Source organism: Aspergillus clavatus, genomic scaffold (genome assembly GCF_000002715.2).
Source record: "Aspergillus clavatus NRRL 1 1099423829805 genomic scaffold, whole genome shotgun sequence".
Lineage (NCBI taxonomy): Eukaryota > Fungi > Ascomycota > Eurotiomycetes > Eurotiales > Aspergillaceae > Aspergillus > Aspergillus clavatus.
Genome location: NW_001517094.1, coordinates 2,005,047 through 2,022,406, shown reverse-complemented (window position 1 = coordinate 2,022,406; position 17,360 = coordinate 2,005,047). Strand labels below are relative to the sequence as shown.

The 17,360-nt window shown below is 52.6% G+C and overlaps 6 protein-coding genes across 6 annotated transcripts, besides 19 other annotated features; 2 read left to right on the top strand and 4 right to left on the bottom strand.

The window, feature by feature from the left end:
- Positions 1-810: 810 nt before the first annotated feature.
- Positions 811-843: a microsatellite.
- Positions 812-843: a microsatellite.
- A 494-nt stretch (positions 844-1,337) lies between these two features.
- On the top strand, positions 1,338-1,913 carry ACLA_024920 (uncharacterized protein; the record flags this gene model as incomplete). Its single annotated transcript, XM_001269201.1, has 1 exon — positions 1,338-1,913. The coding sequence occupies one exon, from the start codon at positions 1,338-1,340 to the stop codon at positions 1,911-1,913; it is 576 nt and encodes a 191-aa protein (XP_001269202.1).
- Positions 1,584-1,617: a microsatellite.
- A 295-nt stretch (positions 1,914-2,208) lies between the features above and the next one.
- Positions 2,209-2,232: a microsatellite.
- A 335-nt stretch (positions 2,233-2,567) lies between these two features.
- Positions 2,568-2,603: a microsatellite.
- Positions 2,604-2,646: 43 nt separating this feature from the next.
- Positions 2,647-2,682: a microsatellite.
- Positions 2,683-2,743: 61 nt separating this feature from the next.
- Positions 2,744-2,778: a microsatellite.
- Positions 2,745-2,775: a microsatellite.
- Positions 2,779-2,955: 177 nt separating the features above from the next.
- Positions 2,956-2,983: a microsatellite.
- Positions 2,957-2,983: a microsatellite.
- A 132-nt stretch (positions 2,984-3,115) lies between these two features.
- Positions 3,116-3,168: a microsatellite.
- A 171-nt stretch (positions 3,169-3,339) lies between these two features.
- Positions 3,340-3,379: a microsatellite.
- A 176-nt stretch (positions 3,380-3,555) lies between these two features.
- Positions 3,556-6,472, bottom strand: ACLA_024910 (uncharacterized protein; the record flags this gene model as incomplete). The annotated part of the gene is made up of 3 exons (XM_001269200.1): positions 3,556-5,448; positions 5,497-6,243; positions 6,317-6,472. 3 exons carry the CDS (start codon positions 6,470-6,472, stop codon positions 3,556-3,558), a joined length of 2,796 nt encoding a protein of 931 aa, XP_001269201.1.
- Positions 6,473-7,472: 1,000 nt separating this feature from the next.
- ACLA_024900 (S-adenosylmethionine synthetase) lies at positions 7,473-8,906 on the bottom strand (the record flags this gene model as incomplete). Its single annotated transcript, XM_001269199.1, has 4 exons — positions 7,473-8,473; positions 8,544-8,571; positions 8,693-8,750; positions 8,830-8,906. 4 exons carry the CDS (start codon positions 8,904-8,906, stop codon positions 7,473-7,475), a joined length of 1,164 nt encoding a protein of 387 aa, XP_001269200.1.
- A 91-nt stretch (positions 8,907-8,997) lies between these two features.
- Positions 8,998-9,029: a microsatellite.
- Positions 8,999-9,034: a microsatellite.
- A 565-nt stretch (positions 9,035-9,599) lies between these two features.
- ACLA_024890 (putative signal sequence-binding GTPase GPN3) lies at positions 9,600-10,481 on the top strand (the record flags this gene model as incomplete). Its single annotated transcript, XM_001269198.1, has 1 exon — positions 9,600-10,481. One exon carries the CDS (start codon positions 9,600-9,602, stop codon positions 10,479-10,481), a length of 882 nt encoding a protein of 293 aa, XP_001269199.1.
- Positions 10,482-10,517: 36 nt separating this feature from the next.
- On the bottom strand, positions 10,518-11,544 carry ACLA_024880 (uncharacterized protein; the record flags this gene model as incomplete). Its single annotated transcript, XM_001269197.1, has 3 exons — positions 10,518-10,737; positions 11,091-11,415; positions 11,526-11,544. The coding sequence occupies 3 exons, from the start codon at positions 11,542-11,544 to the stop codon at positions 10,518-10,520; spliced, it is 564 nt and encodes a 187-aa protein (XP_001269198.1).
- Positions 10,668-10,693: a microsatellite.
- A 23-nt stretch (positions 11,545-11,567) lies between the features above and the next one.
- Positions 11,568-11,594: a microsatellite.
- Positions 11,569-11,594: a microsatellite.
- A 515-nt stretch (positions 11,595-12,109) lies between these two features.
- ACLA_024870 (uncharacterized protein) lies at positions 12,110-15,545 on the bottom strand (the record flags this gene model as incomplete). The annotated part of the gene is made up of 4 exons (XM_001269196.1): positions 12,110-12,191; positions 12,248-13,794; positions 13,855-14,740; positions 15,004-15,545. 4 exons carry the CDS (start codon positions 15,543-15,545, stop codon positions 12,110-12,112), a joined length of 3,057 nt encoding a protein of 1,018 aa, XP_001269197.1.
- A 582-nt stretch (positions 15,546-16,127) lies between these two features.
- Positions 16,128-16,165: a microsatellite.
- A 515-nt stretch (positions 16,166-16,680) lies between these two features.
- Positions 16,681-16,731: a microsatellite.
- Positions 16,732-17,360: the final 629 nt, after the last annotated feature.

Here is a 17,360-nt window from a genome sequence, read left to right as displayed (position 1 = left end):
CCACTGCGTACGTACCTTACTTTAGGGGTTCAAGGAAGATTCCACATGCTTGTGAAGTGTGAACATGAACAGATCAACAGAATCATATGAACAGTGGAGTTTAGGATATTGATATATTATCTATTTATATTTATGATTTTATTTTATTTATTCTATCCAGATAACTACAGAGTACTTCTCTAGGAGGATTGGCAAAAGTTACTCCGCATTTTGACCACGCCATGCAGCAACCAGTTGTCCAATGTATGCAGCATAATAGCATTACCTACAGAGTAAGAGTAGGCCAAGAGCCTAGCCACTACCGGTCAGCAATGGTTGCCAGGTGAAAAAAAAAAAGAATACTCTGTAGTCTGTGCTCTGTAGAATTGCGCTAGTTTGAGGAAAGTGAAAGAATCCATGGATGGCCGAGCCCTTGCAGCCCCACTCCATGGTCAGCTGCCAAACTTGATTTTGCAGGTGGATACAAAGAGATCCTACGAGTCTACGAGTCTATGACTGTACTACCGAGTATCTATCTACAGAGTACACTGTACAGTAATAATATGGGATTGAAGAAAAACAAATAACAAGTAAATCATAATGTGTGAATCCTGTATGGAGTAAATGGAGAAAAATCATCTTCAATTTCGGATAAAAAAAAGAAACAATAGAATCAATAAATCCATTTGTCAGGAAAAACACAATAATAATAGACCCAAGTACTAACTACAGTACGTTACCTTAACTACTGCTGACCAGACCATGGGTGGTGAGCATGCACGGTTCTAGACTCTGGGGATCAACCGCAAGCAGAATTTACCCGATCACACCTTTTTTTTTTTTTTTTTTTTTTTTTTTTTTTTTCAATGGAGTTCTGTCCGGTTTGTCTGTTTTGGGTCTTCCGCTACACTCTCCCGTATAAATCTTGGGCTCTTCAATCCCTCCCACCCCCATCCCCTCCAAAAAAACTATTCTCTTTCTCCCCCCTGGGATGCTCTCTACCATCAGATACATCTCATCTAAAGCATAAGAACTCTAATATCCTCATCTTCACCCCGTCTTCCAACTCAATCCCCGAACCTTTATATCTCTTGCCACTTCCATGACATCACCTGATCTACTCGTCCGAGTCTGACGCATAGTACCGTACTCTCGACATCATACAAGTCGGGAAATCAAGGAATCCATTACCATCAGACCACTCCCCGCACATTATAGAGGCTATATCTCAAATCTCACCCATCCCCCACAATATCTTCACCATATACAATTCACAATCTTATCTCAAACTGGCCACTGTGAACAATCAAATCGCCAATTGACCCCGGAAGTACCGCCAAGATCCCCATCACCGTATCATGGCCGTTACCCTCACCACTACCTCGTCCATGAATAAACGCTGGCCCCCGCTGGCCGACAAGTCCTCGCTTCCCTTCAAGCTCACCACCCTCTCCAAACAAAAACTCGCCCGCGAGGCCACGGCCCCGGACCCGGACATCCGCCGATGTCTCGGCCACTTCCGTCTCCATTGCACCTCCATGGAGTGGGCGCAGCGCGATATGACCTCCCGCATCAACTCGTTTGACCTCGAGGACTCTGAGTCCGAGGAAGAGGAAGAGGAGGAGGAAGAGAAGGAGGCAGCAGAAATCAAGATTGAAGAGTCCAAGACCACGAACACTGTCACGAGCGCCGAGATTAACGCGTCGGTGGAGCCGGAGAACAAGGAGCAGACAAAGCTCCATGTGAGTTTTGAGGTGGCCGTCGCTCATGTCGATGTGCCAGAGTCGACAACAACCACATCATCCAACACCACACCGTCGCCAGAGAAAGAAGGTCTGCTTGAAAAGGGCCGCAGTTGTCTCGAAAAAACCGTACAGATGAAGAACTTTTGGCCGGCGAGGGGACCGTGTCTCCCTGTTCGCATTGCCGGTTGATTCCTCGTCCTCACTACCTCATCATCTCTCTACTCTTGTCCCTTTCTTTTATTTTTTTAATTCCCACATCTCACCTCTCCCCTTCGACACAACCGGCGTGACGACAGGAACTCAACAAAGAAACCTTAATTCCGCAACCTCAGCCTCATCACCACACTACTTCGACTACCTACCCCCCTAACCTACTTAATGACGAAGTTACGACGTTACGATTTCTTTTCTATCAACAAAATGGGTCGCAAGCAAGCCAGCAAATCGATCCTCTTGATGAGGCAATCGTGGTCGGAGTTTTATGTTCAATTCAATCCAATTCAATTCAGGATGTATCTTAGTACTATCACTGCTATGGGCATATATATCTACCCATATTATACATTAAAATATTTAAATAATCAGCAATAAAAATCAGAAAATCTGACACACATATCCTCCACATTCCTACAGTGTACAACTTACAAGAGAGTCGGAAGTCGGCACTGTGAACGAACTCCGCTCACTAATAATACCCACAGGGCCACAACTCACAAGTAAAAGTCAAGTCACGAGAACCCCCGAACGCGCACTTCTCGCCCGCGCCAAGCTGCCTCCGACTCCACTGATCGGCCTCCTCCACAATCCTCCGTACTCCGTAGTCCGTAGTTACTACGGATAGTTAGTCCATACTCATAGTCCATACTCCATAGTCCATACGCTTCGTTGCTTACTCTCTCGAACTCTATCTACTGATACTACTAGTAGTGTAGTAGTCTAGTAGTTTAGTAGTTTAGTACAACTCAGGTCTCAGAGACAAGAGGCAAGAATCAAGAGTCAAAAGTCAGTCAGGACCGAGTTCATCGTCATCGTCATCGTCATCGTCGTCGTCGTCTTCCTTACCTCACCTGTAGACCACCCTGTACTTAGTTGGTACTTACTAAGTTACTACTCCGTACATCCCAGTTGACACGACTACCAGACTGAGCCGAGACTCACTAGTCACTCCGCCCCCCCCCCCCCCCCTCCCCCGAAGACCGAATTCTTTCCTTTTCCTTGTGTTATGGAGATGGGGATGGGATGGGATGGGATGGGATGGGGGGTTTCCCCATCAATCAATCATCTTTTGTACTCTGTACACTACGGTGTACGGACTACGGACTCATGGTCATGGAGGGATTGGATGGATTGACGCTGGGTGGATTTCGGTACCGGGGACAGACTGACAGAGTACAAAGTATCTACAAAGTACCTACAGAGTACCTACAGAGTACCTACAGAGTACAGACAGGTTGAGCCTGAAGTTGACCTCGTTAACGGAGTACTTGAAACAAAGTCTTGTGTGGAAATGCGGGGGTGGTCTTGGTCTTGGTCTTGGAAAAGGTTCTACGCAGAACAAAGGGTTTCTAGGTTCGGGATATAGATAGAGTTTACGGATAGTAGTAATATCTGCTAATCTACTATCTACTATCTACTATCTACTATCTACTGTCTACCAGACTTGCCAACTGTCAGTTGTGCGGAACTACTCACAGTGTGGGAGGGTTGAAATCAATGAATACTTTATATCTGTCATAATTCCATAATTAATATTGATAAAAGAATGGTTGAGAAACTAATTTCCAACACCGCTATGCTCCACAAATGATAACGCCCGCTAATGACACAAAAATCAGGCAAGTTCATCCTCATCCCATCCCAGCTGCGCGTAGATCGACTTCTCCGGCGTCACCGGCACCGCTGAGACAGTCGGCACCGCTAACCTAGCAGCTGCCCCCTTCACCGGCGTCGTGAGGATCGCTGCCGGGGAGGCTGGAGGGCCAGTCCCCATGAGGAAGGCCGGCACGCTGGGCGGCCTCGGCGGAGTCTCCATCACCGTCGACGGTTTGAGTTCCGCGGGTGGGAGAGGGTTGGAAAATATGCATCGCGATACCGGCGTGGATGGCGCAATGTCGGAGTCTGTAGACCGGGGCTCGGGCCGCTGAGGGACGCGGAAGAGATTCTTCGCGATCCCCGGAGACGCCTCGGTCGCGTCCATCAGCACCATCGAAGGCGCAGGCCGCCGAGACGGCGTCTCCTGCACCGCACCGTGATCATGTTGATTTGTGTCAAAGGGCAGAGCCAGAGACCCAGGCGCAGACGCTTTTGATAGGAAACTCGGACGAGTGACAGACGCAGGAACAACTTGCGGATCTCCAAACGGTGAAGATCCATTCTTGCTTACGGACGGCCGGACCAGACTCCGCGGCAGCGCAGGCAAAGCGTCCTTCTTGCGGTGGCCCCGGGGAGTGGCCATGACCTGCACACCCTGTCCGAACGGGTTGCGCACCGGGTTCTTAGGTTTTCTCGAACTGCCACTCGATGTCCGCTTGTCCGCGTCCTCGGCGATATCCTTCGCCACAAGTTCTCGGTTTGGCTTCCGCAGCGCGTTGATCGCCGCATCCAGCTCTTTCTTCTGCTCCATCAGCATTTGAACCTTCCGGAGTTTGGCTTCGTGCTGGCGAGTGACAGCATTTAGATCGACTTCGCGGTTCTCCGCCCGTTTTGCCTTCTGGATCCCCCCTCTCACGCTGGTGCTGAGCATAGGCAGCAACGGCTCCACCGACTCGCGCTTGGCGTCCAGCTGCGAGGGTACCGTGTTGGATCGGCCCAGAGAGGGCTGGCGTTTCTGCGAGGCTGTTTGCTGATCGGTAAGTACCCGCTGCAGAGACCGTCGGGGATTTCTCTGCGTCGACGAGCGCTCGACTGGTTTTCCAGCTTCACCACGAGATGTCTTTTTTGTGTGCGACTGCTTCGTGATGGGCGATATGCCTGAGACACCGAGCTTGCGAGTAATCACCTTGCATCTGTCCGGCAGACGTGAAGCATAAAATGGAATGATGACCTCAGTGCAGAAGTCCCGAACAGCATCGCTCTCCACCTTCCTGCCGGTTTCGCTGTCAAAGGACCGGGCTGAATCCGCCATCACGCTGTCGCCAGTACTAACGGCATGCCAGATACACAACCGATCAAGATGGAGCTCAAGCAGCACGTCCAGATCCTGAGATTTTTTTTTAAGCTTAGTCTTGGGTGCGTCTAATGGCTGGTCGGCAGTGTCGCTGCTCTTTGGCTCCTCAGTGACTGTGGCCTCCAGGGCCAGTGTCTCTAGAATGAGCAGAACCTGCAACTGCGTTTCGCGTAGTCGCAAGTCAGCAACATGTTTCTTCAGCTCTGCTTCCCGGGACGACTCCGCCGCCGGAAACCCATTGTCCGTCAGAACTCGGTCTTTCCACCACTTGCGAACGAACCCCTCCTCTTCCGGATAGAGCCCATTCTTTCCCAGCTTCTTCTTCTTGCTCTTGCGTTTCCTCGCTTGTTTTAATTCGTCTTCCGATATACTCAGGAGAACATCACGGATCGTCGAAGGTAGAGTCTCGCGGTATTTCAAATCCATCTTCTTCGCGGCCAGAATAGCTTCTCGGTAATACCCCGCGAGATCCCCTGTGCTTGTAGAACTCGACTCGATGGGCTGGAAGGCAGCACGGCAACGCGCCAGAGGGCCTTTGGCGAAGTATGCCACAGACGTCTAGAACATGTTAGAAACCATCAAATTCAAGGGACGGGTTTCACACACCTTGGAGATGTAGAGGGCTTGTAAGTACTGATCCCGCATAGCATCCAGCAGCTCCTGCGGCGACAGTGGCGGTTCCGTCGCCTGCGTATCGTCTCGGGCAACAATGTCCCCAAATACGTCGCCATCGTTGTCCTGAGGTCCATTCAATACAAAGGGCACCGCAACATCAGAGCTGCAGCTTAGATCCAGAGCCAAGGAAGGAGGAGCCATGGAGTGCATCCGACTGTCCATAGACGCGAGCTTTGCACCCCCGCCAACGACATCAACCGAGGCTTGGTCAAACACGAGAGAAACATCGAACCGCGCCCGCTTGGGCACCGGAGTATCCGCCGTGGGGTCGTCGATCCGCGCCAGCTCCCACCACTCCGCCCCATGCCCTGCTCCAACTGGCAGCTCGCATGAACCGTTCTGTGCACACGCAGACGGGTTCCATCCTTTGACCGCAACAAAGATATCTCCCTCGTCCACGCCCCGGACCAACTTCGAAAGCGCATAGATGCCCCTCTTGACCCGCTCAATGATATACAGGTCCCCATCTGACAGCAGCCGCACCGCCAGCACACACGGCTCCGTCCGGTCCTGCAACCCATCCTCTAGCACAGGGACGTTGGCGACGAACAGACTGCCGCTCTGGAGCTGCGAGGACGCGGCGGGAGAATCGAGCCATGAGAAGGGGACTCGGGAGCGCGGGACGACGGCGATGGGTTCGAGGAGGTATGGTTCGTCTGATAAAGCTGCGGCGTGGGCCTGCCAAATGACCGGAGAGCGTTAGATTAGAGTGCGGAAAGCTGGGGGAGAGATTTGAGTCGTTGCAACTCACCCGGATGCTGATTGTCTGTCGTGATAGCTCCCCTGCAGCTGCGTGGTATGTCTTGCGTTTCTTCAAGGGGGGATGAGAGCTCGAGAGATCATGGATTCTGTTCAGCGAAGCTGAACTGAGGGTTTCGAGGACGCCGGAGGATCCACGCGAGGCCATGGACGCGTTTATCGAGAATCATGCATTGTACGCTAGGAGGGAAGGATTGATCGATTGCAGAATCAGCACAGAGAATGGTATAGACTATGATCACCCGCTCGAACCAATTCTTACTGCGTAGTTGTGTCTGAAGTTCGTCAAGTACTGGTGGTGGTGGGGAAGAAACTCCTTCATGGCGTTTTGTCGCGACGGCAAGGCTTGGCGTCCGTCACGCGTTTCGTTGCAGCGACAACTGGCGGAATGCCTTCACTACTTGAAGACCTTCAGATGACACAGTGTGAAAGGAGAAATATCGAATACTCTTCAACCAGAGATTGTTTAGTGTTGTGTAGGTGCAGGAGGAGATTTGACCCATACACGCATTGCATGTATCTTCGTCCCCAGAATACACAGATATTGGACGCGTCACAATTTCCTCTTTGGGTAACATTACAACTCCCTTCACAGAATTCGAATGGTTCGGATCATTCAGATCCATCAAGACACAATTGAACTGTAGCTACTAGGAGAATTGAGTAGAAGTATCGTTGTCATTACTCTATATAGCTAATGTTTAGATTAGCATGCGGCCGTGAAAGAAGACCAAGCTCCTTCCAACAAGCCACCAAGTAGTCCTCCGTCTCGAAGACATCGTCCGGACCACACGAAACCATGTGTCACGGATTGATCTATCTAGATAGCGCTCGTAGTCTGATAGATGTCAAGCCCGGAGGAGACATGTGTTGAAGACTTTCGCTCCCAGAAACGCCGAAAACATCCCTTCCCAACAGAAGAAAGTGGTATCATGTTGAATTTATCCTCGCCCAAACCCGCCTCTTTCCGAGTGCAGGCGACCATGCAAATATAAAAAAACAAACGAAACATAAGAATCCAAACAACAAAGCTTTTTCGAAGTATGTCTATGCTCTCATGCTTTGAGTTGTTGAAAACAAAGCAAAATCATCACATTCGTCAAGAACAAGAAACAAGTTCTATGCGGCCATCGCAGAAGCGGGCACGCTTAGAACTTGAGAGCCTTGGGCTTCTCCCAGGAGAAGCTCTGGTTGGTGAAGTGACCGTTCTTGGCGGTCTGGAAGTAGATGGGCTTGGCAAGGTCGAGCTCCTTGACAATGACACCAGGGCGGAGGTCGAAGTTGTTGCGGATGATCTCGACGAGCTCGTCCGAAGACTTCTCGGAGGTACCGTAGGTCTCAACGAAGATGGAGAGGGGCTCAGCGACACCAATGGCGTAGGAGAGCTGGACGAGGACACGGCGGGCAAGGCCGGCGTTGACCAGGGACTTGGCGATCCAGCGGCCAACATAGGCGGCGGAACGATCGACCTTGGAGTAATCCTTTCCGGAGAAAGCACCACCGCCGTGGGCACCCCAGCCACCGTAGGTGTCGACGATGATCTTACGGCCGGTGAGACCGGCATCACCCTGAGGACCACCGATGACAAAGCGACCAGAGGGCTGGATGTGGTAGACGGTGCGGTCATCGAGCAGCTCAGCGGGGATGACCTTCTTGACGATCTTCTCCTTGATGACGTTACGGAGCTCCTCAGTGGTAACATCGTCGCTGTGCTGGGCAGAGACGACAACAGTGTCAACACGGACGGGCTTGACAGCACCGCCGTCGTGAGCGTACTCAACGGTGACCTGGGTCTTGGTGTCGGGACGGAGCCAAGGGATGGAACCGTCGTTACGGGCCTCCTTCATGGCAGAGTTGAGCTTGTGGGAAAGGAGGATGGTCAGGGGCAGGAGCTCAGGGGTCTCATCGGTGGCATAACCGAACATGATACCCTGGTCACCAGCACCGAGCTTCTCAAGGGCCTCATCGTAGTGGAGACCCTGAGCAATATCGGGAGACTGCTGCTCAATGGCGACAAGAACGTTGCAAGTCTTGTAGTCGAAGCCCTTCTCGGAGTCATCGTAACCGATGTCCTTGATAGCGCCACGGATGACAGCCTGGTAGTCGAGTCTGGCCTTGGTGGTAATTTCACCGAAAACCATGATCATACCTGTTGATGGTCGGTTAGCATGGAATTTATTTCCACAAGGAATGGACAGGAACGCCAATTGGCAACATACCAGTCTTGGTAGCAGTCTCACAAGCAACCTGCATTGGTTGTTAACAAATATTGGTTCTGGCATGGGCAAAAATTCGGGCGGGACCGGGACCGGCCCAATAGAAGGGAGGAAATTTTTTTTTTTGAGGGGTGCAAGGGGAGAGATTGTACCTTGGAGAGAGGATCCTCAGCAAGGCAGGCATCGAGAATAGCATCCGAGACCTGATCACTATTCAATTGTTAGTTCTAAGAATTGCAAGACTTTCTTCACTATAGGACACCTATGTCACAAAGCAGGAAACACTCACGCAATCTTATCAGGGTGACCCTCGCCGACGGACTCGGAGGTGAAGAGGAAAGTGTTGGACTTAGCGACGCTGCCCATTGTGAATGAGAGATGTGTGGATTAGGGGGAGAAAGGAAGAAAGAAGACAAAAGGAGGGAGGGAATGGAAGATATGTAGTAGAGGCGGGTGGGGAGGAGGAGGAGGAGGAGGAGTAGGAGGAGGGAGGAATAAATGATACAAGTAGTAAAGGGGGGAATTTGACTGTTGAGGAGGGGAAAAAGAGAAAACGAGGAGGGGATTTTGGCCGTATTAATGAGGCCCCGATGGCGCCATCTTGCTCCGGCGGTGAGATCCGGCAGAAAACACACCTGCCCGCTTCGTGCTCTCACTTTTTCTACCGAAGTCCGAAAGGATCGAGGCACCAGAGGAGCAACCAGAGAAGAGACCAGACTCGTTAATTCTACTCCGTACGCCAATTCGTTTCCTTTGCAGTGACAAGGATCGTTTGAATAGCTGACCGCTGTACAGTCAGCCTGTTGCGACTGCCAAAACCTCAGCCGTGTTGGATGAACGAATCATCGGAGTTGGAACGACAACCTCCTACTATCACCTATTATTGCCTATCTACGGAGTACGTACTAACCCGGGTACCCAAGGTACTTAGCTGCAATCACGCTCGTACCTCCGCGTATTGCGACTAGGCTGCGATAAAATCTTTATCCGATATAAGCCTAGGGGCCAAAAAAAATCTCACAGGAAAAAAAAAAAGAATAAGAAAAAGAACAGAAAATAATGTCGAAGTTTGGCGTGCTGGTAATGGGCCCCGCCGGTGCCGGGAAAACCACCTTTTGCAGCGCCATCATCCAGCAGCTTCAAAATACGCGCCGCAGTTGCTTCTACGTGAACCTTGACCCAGCCGCCGAAAGATTCAACTACGAGCCGGACCTGGACATCCGCGAGTTGATCACCCTCGAAGATGTTATGGAGGAGCTGGAGCTCGGCCCCAACGGCGGCCTGATCTACTGCTTCGAGTTCCTGCTACAGAACCTCGATTTTCTGTCGCAGGCGCTCGATCCGCTGAGCGAGGAGTACCTGATCATCTTCGACATGCCGGGCCAAATCGAGCTGTACACGCACATCCCGCTGCTGCCGTCGCTGGTGGAGTATCTGTCGCGGCAGGGCCCGCTGAACATCAACCTGTGCGCCGCGTACCTCCTCGAGAGCACCTTTGTGGTGGACAAGGCTAAGTTTTTCGCGGGCACGCTGAGCGCCATGTCGGCCATGCTGATGCTGGAGATGCCGCATGTGAACATCCTGAGCAAGATGGACCAGGTGCGGGATATGGTGTCGCGGAAGGAGCTGAAGCGATTCGTCAACGTTGATATGCAGCAGCTGCAGGACGAGGATGAGGACGGGGCCGCGGCGGAAGAGACGGTCGAGGGCGACCCCAGTAGCACGGAGACGGTGTTGAGCGGGGGGTCGTTCAAGCGGCTGAACCGCGCGGTGGGCCAGCTGATTGACGACTTCAGCATGGTCTCGTTCCTCAAGCTGGACGTGCAGGATGAGGATAGCGTGGCTGCGGTCCTGAGCCATATCGACGACGCGATTCAGTTCCACGAGGCGCAGGAGCCGAGGGAGCCGCAGGACGAGCAGGAGGTGGATTTCGAGGAGTGATGGACACACAAACGAAATGGGCATTGCCAAACCCCCCTATCCAAACAACCGAAAGACGTTGCAGCGAGCAGATGCGTCTGTCATGGGAATCGATCCCGATATGAGTTGCGACTTGAATCGAAAAATCGGCGTCAGCAGCGGACTCGCCGTGACTACCGCACGGCGTACATACCACAGCCATGCCCGAGTCAGAGTCAGAGTCAGAGTCAGAGCCCGAGCCAGGCCTGGCTCCAGCTCCGGTCGCTCGACCACAGGTCTAACTACGCCTACAGCTACGATCACACAGTCACTATACGATACCAGAACCAAAAAACAATGAACAAGATGAAATCACGAGTCTCATAATCATAACGTAGCATGGCCCTTCCAAGCCCAACGCACCAAAAACACCGATATAAAAAAGAAAAGAAAAAAAATCACCGCGTCACCCTCCCCCCTCTCCTCCCTTCAAAGCCCCCATACCCATACCCCTTCTGCACCGGCACTTGCGCCTGCCCCTGCCCCTGCCCCTGCGCACCCTCCAAAAAATCCCCCCCAAACCCCCAAACGACCCCCACCAACCACCCGAAATCCCTCGCCGCCCTCTCCCACCCCACCGCATACACATACGCCGCAGCACCGAGCACACTTCCCCAGAAGAGCACGCGCACGACCACACGCACCCAGAACATGACGACACGGCGCGCATAGTCCAGGATCTTCAGCGACACGAACAGGATGAGCAGCAGGAGCAGGACGGAGATGAGGTCTGGGGTGGAGGAGGAGAGGAGCGCGGCGAGCGGGTTGACCAGGTACGGCGTGAGGTAGTCTGAGCGGAGGGCTGCGAGGGAGGGGATTGTGGTGAGGGTGGGTGGCCAGGCGAAGGCCCAGGAGGGTGGGAGGAGGCGGGTGAGGGTTTGGAGGGTTGGGTGTTGGGTTAGCGGGTGGAGGTATTCTGTGGCCGGTGTTAGTTGGCGGTCTGTCTGGTCTTTTGTTTCTGATGGAAGGGATGGAAGAATGGATTGGTTTATTGGGGGGGGGGGGAAGTGAAGGGGGAAGATGGACCTGGGAGGTAGTTTTCCATTTTTGGTGGTGAGGGTAGGAGAGTGGTTTGGTTTGGTTTGGTTTGGTTTGACTCGGTCTAGAAATGGAAGAGGTTGACTTTGATTGTGAAGGATGGATAATGTCTAGAGAGGAGATGGTTTCATGTCTTGACTCGAGGGATGTAAGACAGGTCTTATATACGAGGCCGTCCAGAGGCAAAGTGTTCAGATGGCAGGTATAGAAGCTCAAAGCAAAGCTGGAGAGATAAAGAAAGCTGGAACAAGGAAGAGACAAACAGCGCAAACAGCCCGATAAGGTTGACTCATCCACCTCCAGTCTACTATCTACTTAGCATACCTAGTACTAGAGGACAGCAAAGAATAGAACAGAACACGTATGCGAGTACTCCAGAGGATACCTAGTATTAAGATTCGATATGATATGTTATAATGGGAAAGATATGGCCACTCAGTGGCTGACATATACGTGATCATCCCGCAAGCCGAGGCCAAAATGAGTAGTATAACGACAATGACCTGCATGGCAGCAGGCACCCACTCCCCAACTCCATACATGCTATATACAAGAGTACAATATTAGTTCTACTAAGCCATCAAGGCCTTGAATGCTTCCCGCTCGGCTTGGATCTCTGCCTGGAGTCTCCGAGTCTGGCGCAGCGCTTCGTCTCTACACGTCGTGGGTTAGCCTCGTTAGGAGCAATTGAGAATAAAAGAGATACGTACCGGTCAGATTGCAGCTCGGCCACCTCGATCTGAGCCCGGTTCATCCGACTGACCACCTCCTCCATCTCCGTGTCCGCATCCCGGAGGAGCTTCTCCAGCTCCTTCACCCGCTTCTCGAGAGTCTCCGACTGGATCGCCTCGGTGAGGGGCATGCCCTCGCCGCTCGTCGTCTTGTCGAGGCGCGGTGAGCGCGCGCCGAACGGTGTGCTGGGCGGTTTAGGCGACAGAGCCGCTGGGCTGCGGGATCCATTCCGCATGCGCATCAACTGCGCGTTGTGGCTGACCTCGAGGTTGCGGATTTCCTCTTCGTGCCGCGCCATCTCGTCCTCGGAATGCTGCTGCGCCATCAACAGCGTGTCTTCCAGATCCTTGAGCCGCCCCTGCAGCTCGTTGATGCGTGTCGCCGAGAGCTGCTGCTCCATCTCGCCCTTGCCGATCGCCTCGGCCAGCCGGCTGCGCAGCGAGCTGTTTCGTTGCAGCTGCTCCTGCACGTCGCTGCCCAGCGCGTCGGTGCGGCTGACGGACGCGGCGAACTCATTGCTCTCCACCAGCGGCGAGTGCGAGGCATGTTCCCGGTCGGCCTGGAGTTGCTTGAACGCCGTCTCCAGAGAGGAGGAGGTGGCGATGACCTCGGCGAACCCGTCACGATCGATCTCAACGCCGTCAGGGACACTGATGTCGTGCTCTTGGAGCAACACTCGCAGGGATGTGGTCTCCTGCTCGGCACGGTCCAGGTCCATCTTCAATCCCGCGAGTCCCTTCTCACACTGCCACTTCTGGTCCAGGGCGTCTTCCGCACGCTGGCGCAGATGGTTTACCTCTTCCCGGAGGTTGCGCACCTCTCGCTCGTACCCCAGCTTGCGCGGGGAGCCCGCTTCCTGCGCACGAGCTAGCTCCATTTCTAGCACCCTCGTTCGCTTTTCGTACTCACGGGCCTGCTGTTCCTGGCGCAGGAGCATGTACCGCAAAGCCTGGTGCAGCGCGTCCCGCTGCGCCTCGACGTCCTCCATACGATCCGCCAACGTTTCGCGGTTCTCACGGTCCTTTGTGGACACGGAGTTCGACCGCGAGAGGGAATTAGATCGGGACAATCCGCTCGGTCCGTTAGGTTTCGAGTGCATCCGCGCTAGCGAGTTTGACCGCGAGAGACCCAGTCCCGAGATCCGCCGAGGGGGCATTCCATCCTCCTCGGCGATCGAAGCGAATCTGCTTCCTTGCAATTGAGCTAGCGAAGCATTCTCGATCTTTAACGCTTCGATCTCGCCTAATAATCGCTCGATCTCGGATGAGTCAGGCGCAGGTGCGCTTTGTGGCGGCGGCGGTGGCTGCTGTTGCTGCTGTTGCAACTGAGGTATTACATTGTCGCGAAGATGATCGCGCTCGTTCCGCAGCTGCTCCAACTCCACTCTCATCGCGGTCAGGAGATCTTCAAAGTTATCTTTGATTTGCCTTTCCTCCGCCAGTTTCCGGCGGGTATCATCCAGAACCAACTCCAGCTCCCGAGCTTTGGAGGATAAATCAGAGGATTCTACTCTTTCTCGTCGGAGCTATTTCACATTAACATTAGCCCAGTGCAAGGGCACATACAATCACACACAAACACCTACTTGATGGACTTGCGATTCTAGAATCTGAACGTGCGACTCCGTTGCCGCTCTCCGGGCTCTTTCTTCCTGCCACTTTTGCGACAGCTCAATCTTGAGCTGTGCGCGTTCCTGCTCAGCAGATCGCTTATACTTTTCCAGATCGTCAATCTTCCCATTCGCGTCGTAAATGTATCGAATGGAGGCTCCGGAGTCCGAAAAATAGTCACTGGTGCGCCGATTGGCCGCGTCCGTGGGCATCTCAGATTGCAGTCGCTCCACCAGATCCTCCAACTCCATCTCCCGGCGGATGGAGCCTGCCAGCTCGGAGCTGATTTCTCGCAACTCATTTTCTAATTCCGCCAGCTTGGAGGCGGTTCCGGCATCGAAGACACTGGCACTGCTCACGGATGGGTTTCGCACCGGTAATCGGGTGGGATCAAACGGCACGGTGGTGGCCGGGGTGATAGAGAAGTGGGAGGTGGGTACAGAGGGCGGCATGGGGGATGGGAGCGGCGAACGACCCGAGTCGGAGATCTCAGTGCTCGAGGACTCCGCGCCGGGAGAGGTGGTGGTTGCTTTCCAGCCAAAGAAGGAACTGATTTTGTTTCCGGGGGTCTTGGGCTGCTTGAGATCCAGCGACCCGGCCGACGATGCCCGTTCGCCGGAGTCGAGGCGCAGAGAGGGTGGGCGGTTGGAAGCCGGGTGCAACGCCATGGTTTGGGCGCGCCTGTGGCCCACAGGGGAGCTGAGGATGGGGATGAACGGTTCGCTGACGAGACGGCTATGCACAGGGGTTCCATTCGAAAATTGCGTGGGATAAGTGACCTCCTCGTCGTCCTCCCCGTGCCAGTAGGATGCGGAGGTATCTATCCGAAGAGGGGGAGCGGAGGGACCACCTCGAGGAGATCTGGGGAAGAGCAACCGAAGCAGAAGGTTAGTTCTATAAACGTCCGAAGGAGGATGCGGAAGGGGGCATGTGAGATCTGATCCATCCAACAATCACAAGGTACAGATTGTTTTGAGGGGAGGAGCAGACAAAGGGTCTGAGACAGGGAAATGATAGTCAAGGGGGGTGGATGGGTGGGTGGGAAGAGAAGAGCATGCGAGGGGGGCCAGCTGAAGACCATGCACGGGGGCAGGAGGCTGCGGGGAGACTCAATGCTGCCATACCTATCTAGATCTTTTGGTACGAATAAGGAAGCGTCCTCCTCATACACAGAGGAAGCAGCAGAAGCAATAGAGTATGAAGAAGAATGAGAAGTGGGTATATTGGTTTTGACCACCACGGGGGAAGAGGATACAGCTCTGTCGAGCTGCAGGGAAGGATCCACAGCCGTCTTGGCCGCAGCAGACGAAGAAGCACCGGACGCAGCAGCTATATGAGTAGTCGGGACCGTAGTAGAGGACGGGTCAATAGGAGGGACGGGAAAGGACAAGACAGCCCCAGATAGGCGGGAGGAGTTCACAGGGGAAGAAGCATGCTGTTGCGGCACAGGCTTTCTGTGTACCGGAGAGGCCAAAACAGCGGCAGGGATGGCAGCAGAGGAGATCACCGAAGAAGCGGAGGGAGGAGGGCTTGGCCAACTGCTCCTAGAAGCTGTACTGGCACTACTTCCGTTGTCTCGGTGGTGGTGACGTTGTCCGGGATGATAGACACTGGGGGAAGAAGTTAAGGTGCCAGCAGCAGGCGGAGAAGGCCAGCCCACGGGCATCTTTTTGTTTTGTGTTTTAGGGAAAAAGAGAAACAAAAGACGATCAGAAGCAAGAAAGGGAAAAGGAGAAAGAGGGAATTAAAAAAAAAAAAAATGGAAATAATTAGTTTAGTCGGTGGTCAGTGATGGCGGATTGAGAGTCCTCGATCGCCGCACCCTCATGTTGACAAAGAGCACGGGGAAGGGGTTGGATGATGAGACGCGCCACCAGAGCGATTAGTCTTTTAAGGGATGGATTGTTGACCGGATATAGTAACAATCGGAGTCGCAGAGATCAGGGGGGTTGGACTAACTCTGTCAGTTCACTCAGTTGGTGTATTCAGTGAGGGTTATTGGAGGAATCAGAATGGGCATTGAGGAAGATCCCAGGGGGTCGAGAGGAAGCGAAGCGGCAGAACTGAATATTAAAGGAGAACCATCCTATCAGACTATCAGAAGGTCAGAACTATCTAACTATTCAGTCTAAGAGGAAGAAGAAGCAAGAATTAAGAAGTTCCCAGCCGAAACAGTAATCTGGTTGGTCGAGAATCCTTTTTTCGTCTGCTGCACAGACAATGTGGAGACGCTTTAAAAGTAGTCGTATCTTTAGCATCTTTAGCATCTTTAGCATCTTTAGCATCCAGGCCAAGAGTCCCGTTTGATATGATATGAGGACGGCGATTGGACTTGCGCATATCAGATCAGGATTCTAACTACTCCGTATATGAACCCATCCACAGAATCAATCCGAATATGGACGCTGTTTGACTCGAATAGGATTCAGCTCCGACACCCTTCTCTCATCTCAGGAGTATCAAAAGAGCAACAGCTTTACTCTGTAGTCTCTCAGCTGTAGACGGTGGACGTCACAGTCATACTAGATGGACGCTACTGGCCATTCCATTGAGACACTTTTCACAAATCAGACCATCTTCTCTTTGATCTTCCAGCCTAAGAATGACTTTCCGAGTATGTGCTCAAGTGCTCAACTAGCCCGGGCCGATCGGCAGACCATCCTCCAAGTGGAGAGCGACGGGTTTCAGGGGTAATTTGACCTCAACCTAGGCGGCTATGCCAAACATCTAATAGGCGAGAGACACGATACACTGGACTCTGTAACTCCGTCCTCCATTAATGAACTTGGCCATTATTATTATTATTGCATTATTGCATTATTGCATTATTGCATTATTGCATTATTGACATTCATCGATCAGTGTTCATCTGCCTGTATAAAACCAGCATTAAGCGCCCCTTCTGCTGCAGAAAACAAGTAACCATCACTTACACAGTAGAAGTGGTTTTGATCAAACAGCGTCTGTTTGCCCTCTCTAAACGCCTGTCAATAATATGATAGCTTTATATTCTAAATATATCCTGTAGTCCAACCGTGGCTTGCTTTATTGTCTGACTATTGAACAGGGGATCGATGCTTGATTGATTCACTCCAGAAGTCCAAATAAGGCAACCTGCAGGGGAGACTGATTCATTGAGACATATTCATCACATCTAGACCATCATCCACGATTGCACCAGTATGCTTCGTATGTAGGCTACGGTTGTATCTCCTACTCACTGCTCAGCATATCGATTGCTCAGGCACTCTGGTACTCTAGCACTTCTACCAGATCCTCTACACGGTGTCGATGGATTTAAACTCATGGCCAATGCAAACCTTGTATGGTTAGACAACCCGACGGTAGCACCCCACATTCTTTGCAGAGTACTTACATTCCGGTCAAGCCTCTTCTTTTGACGGCATGGCTGCATTGAATGGTGATCACCACCCGGGAGTGAATCAAAGGGCTGCGAAGGCGACCCCTCAGCCATGAAATA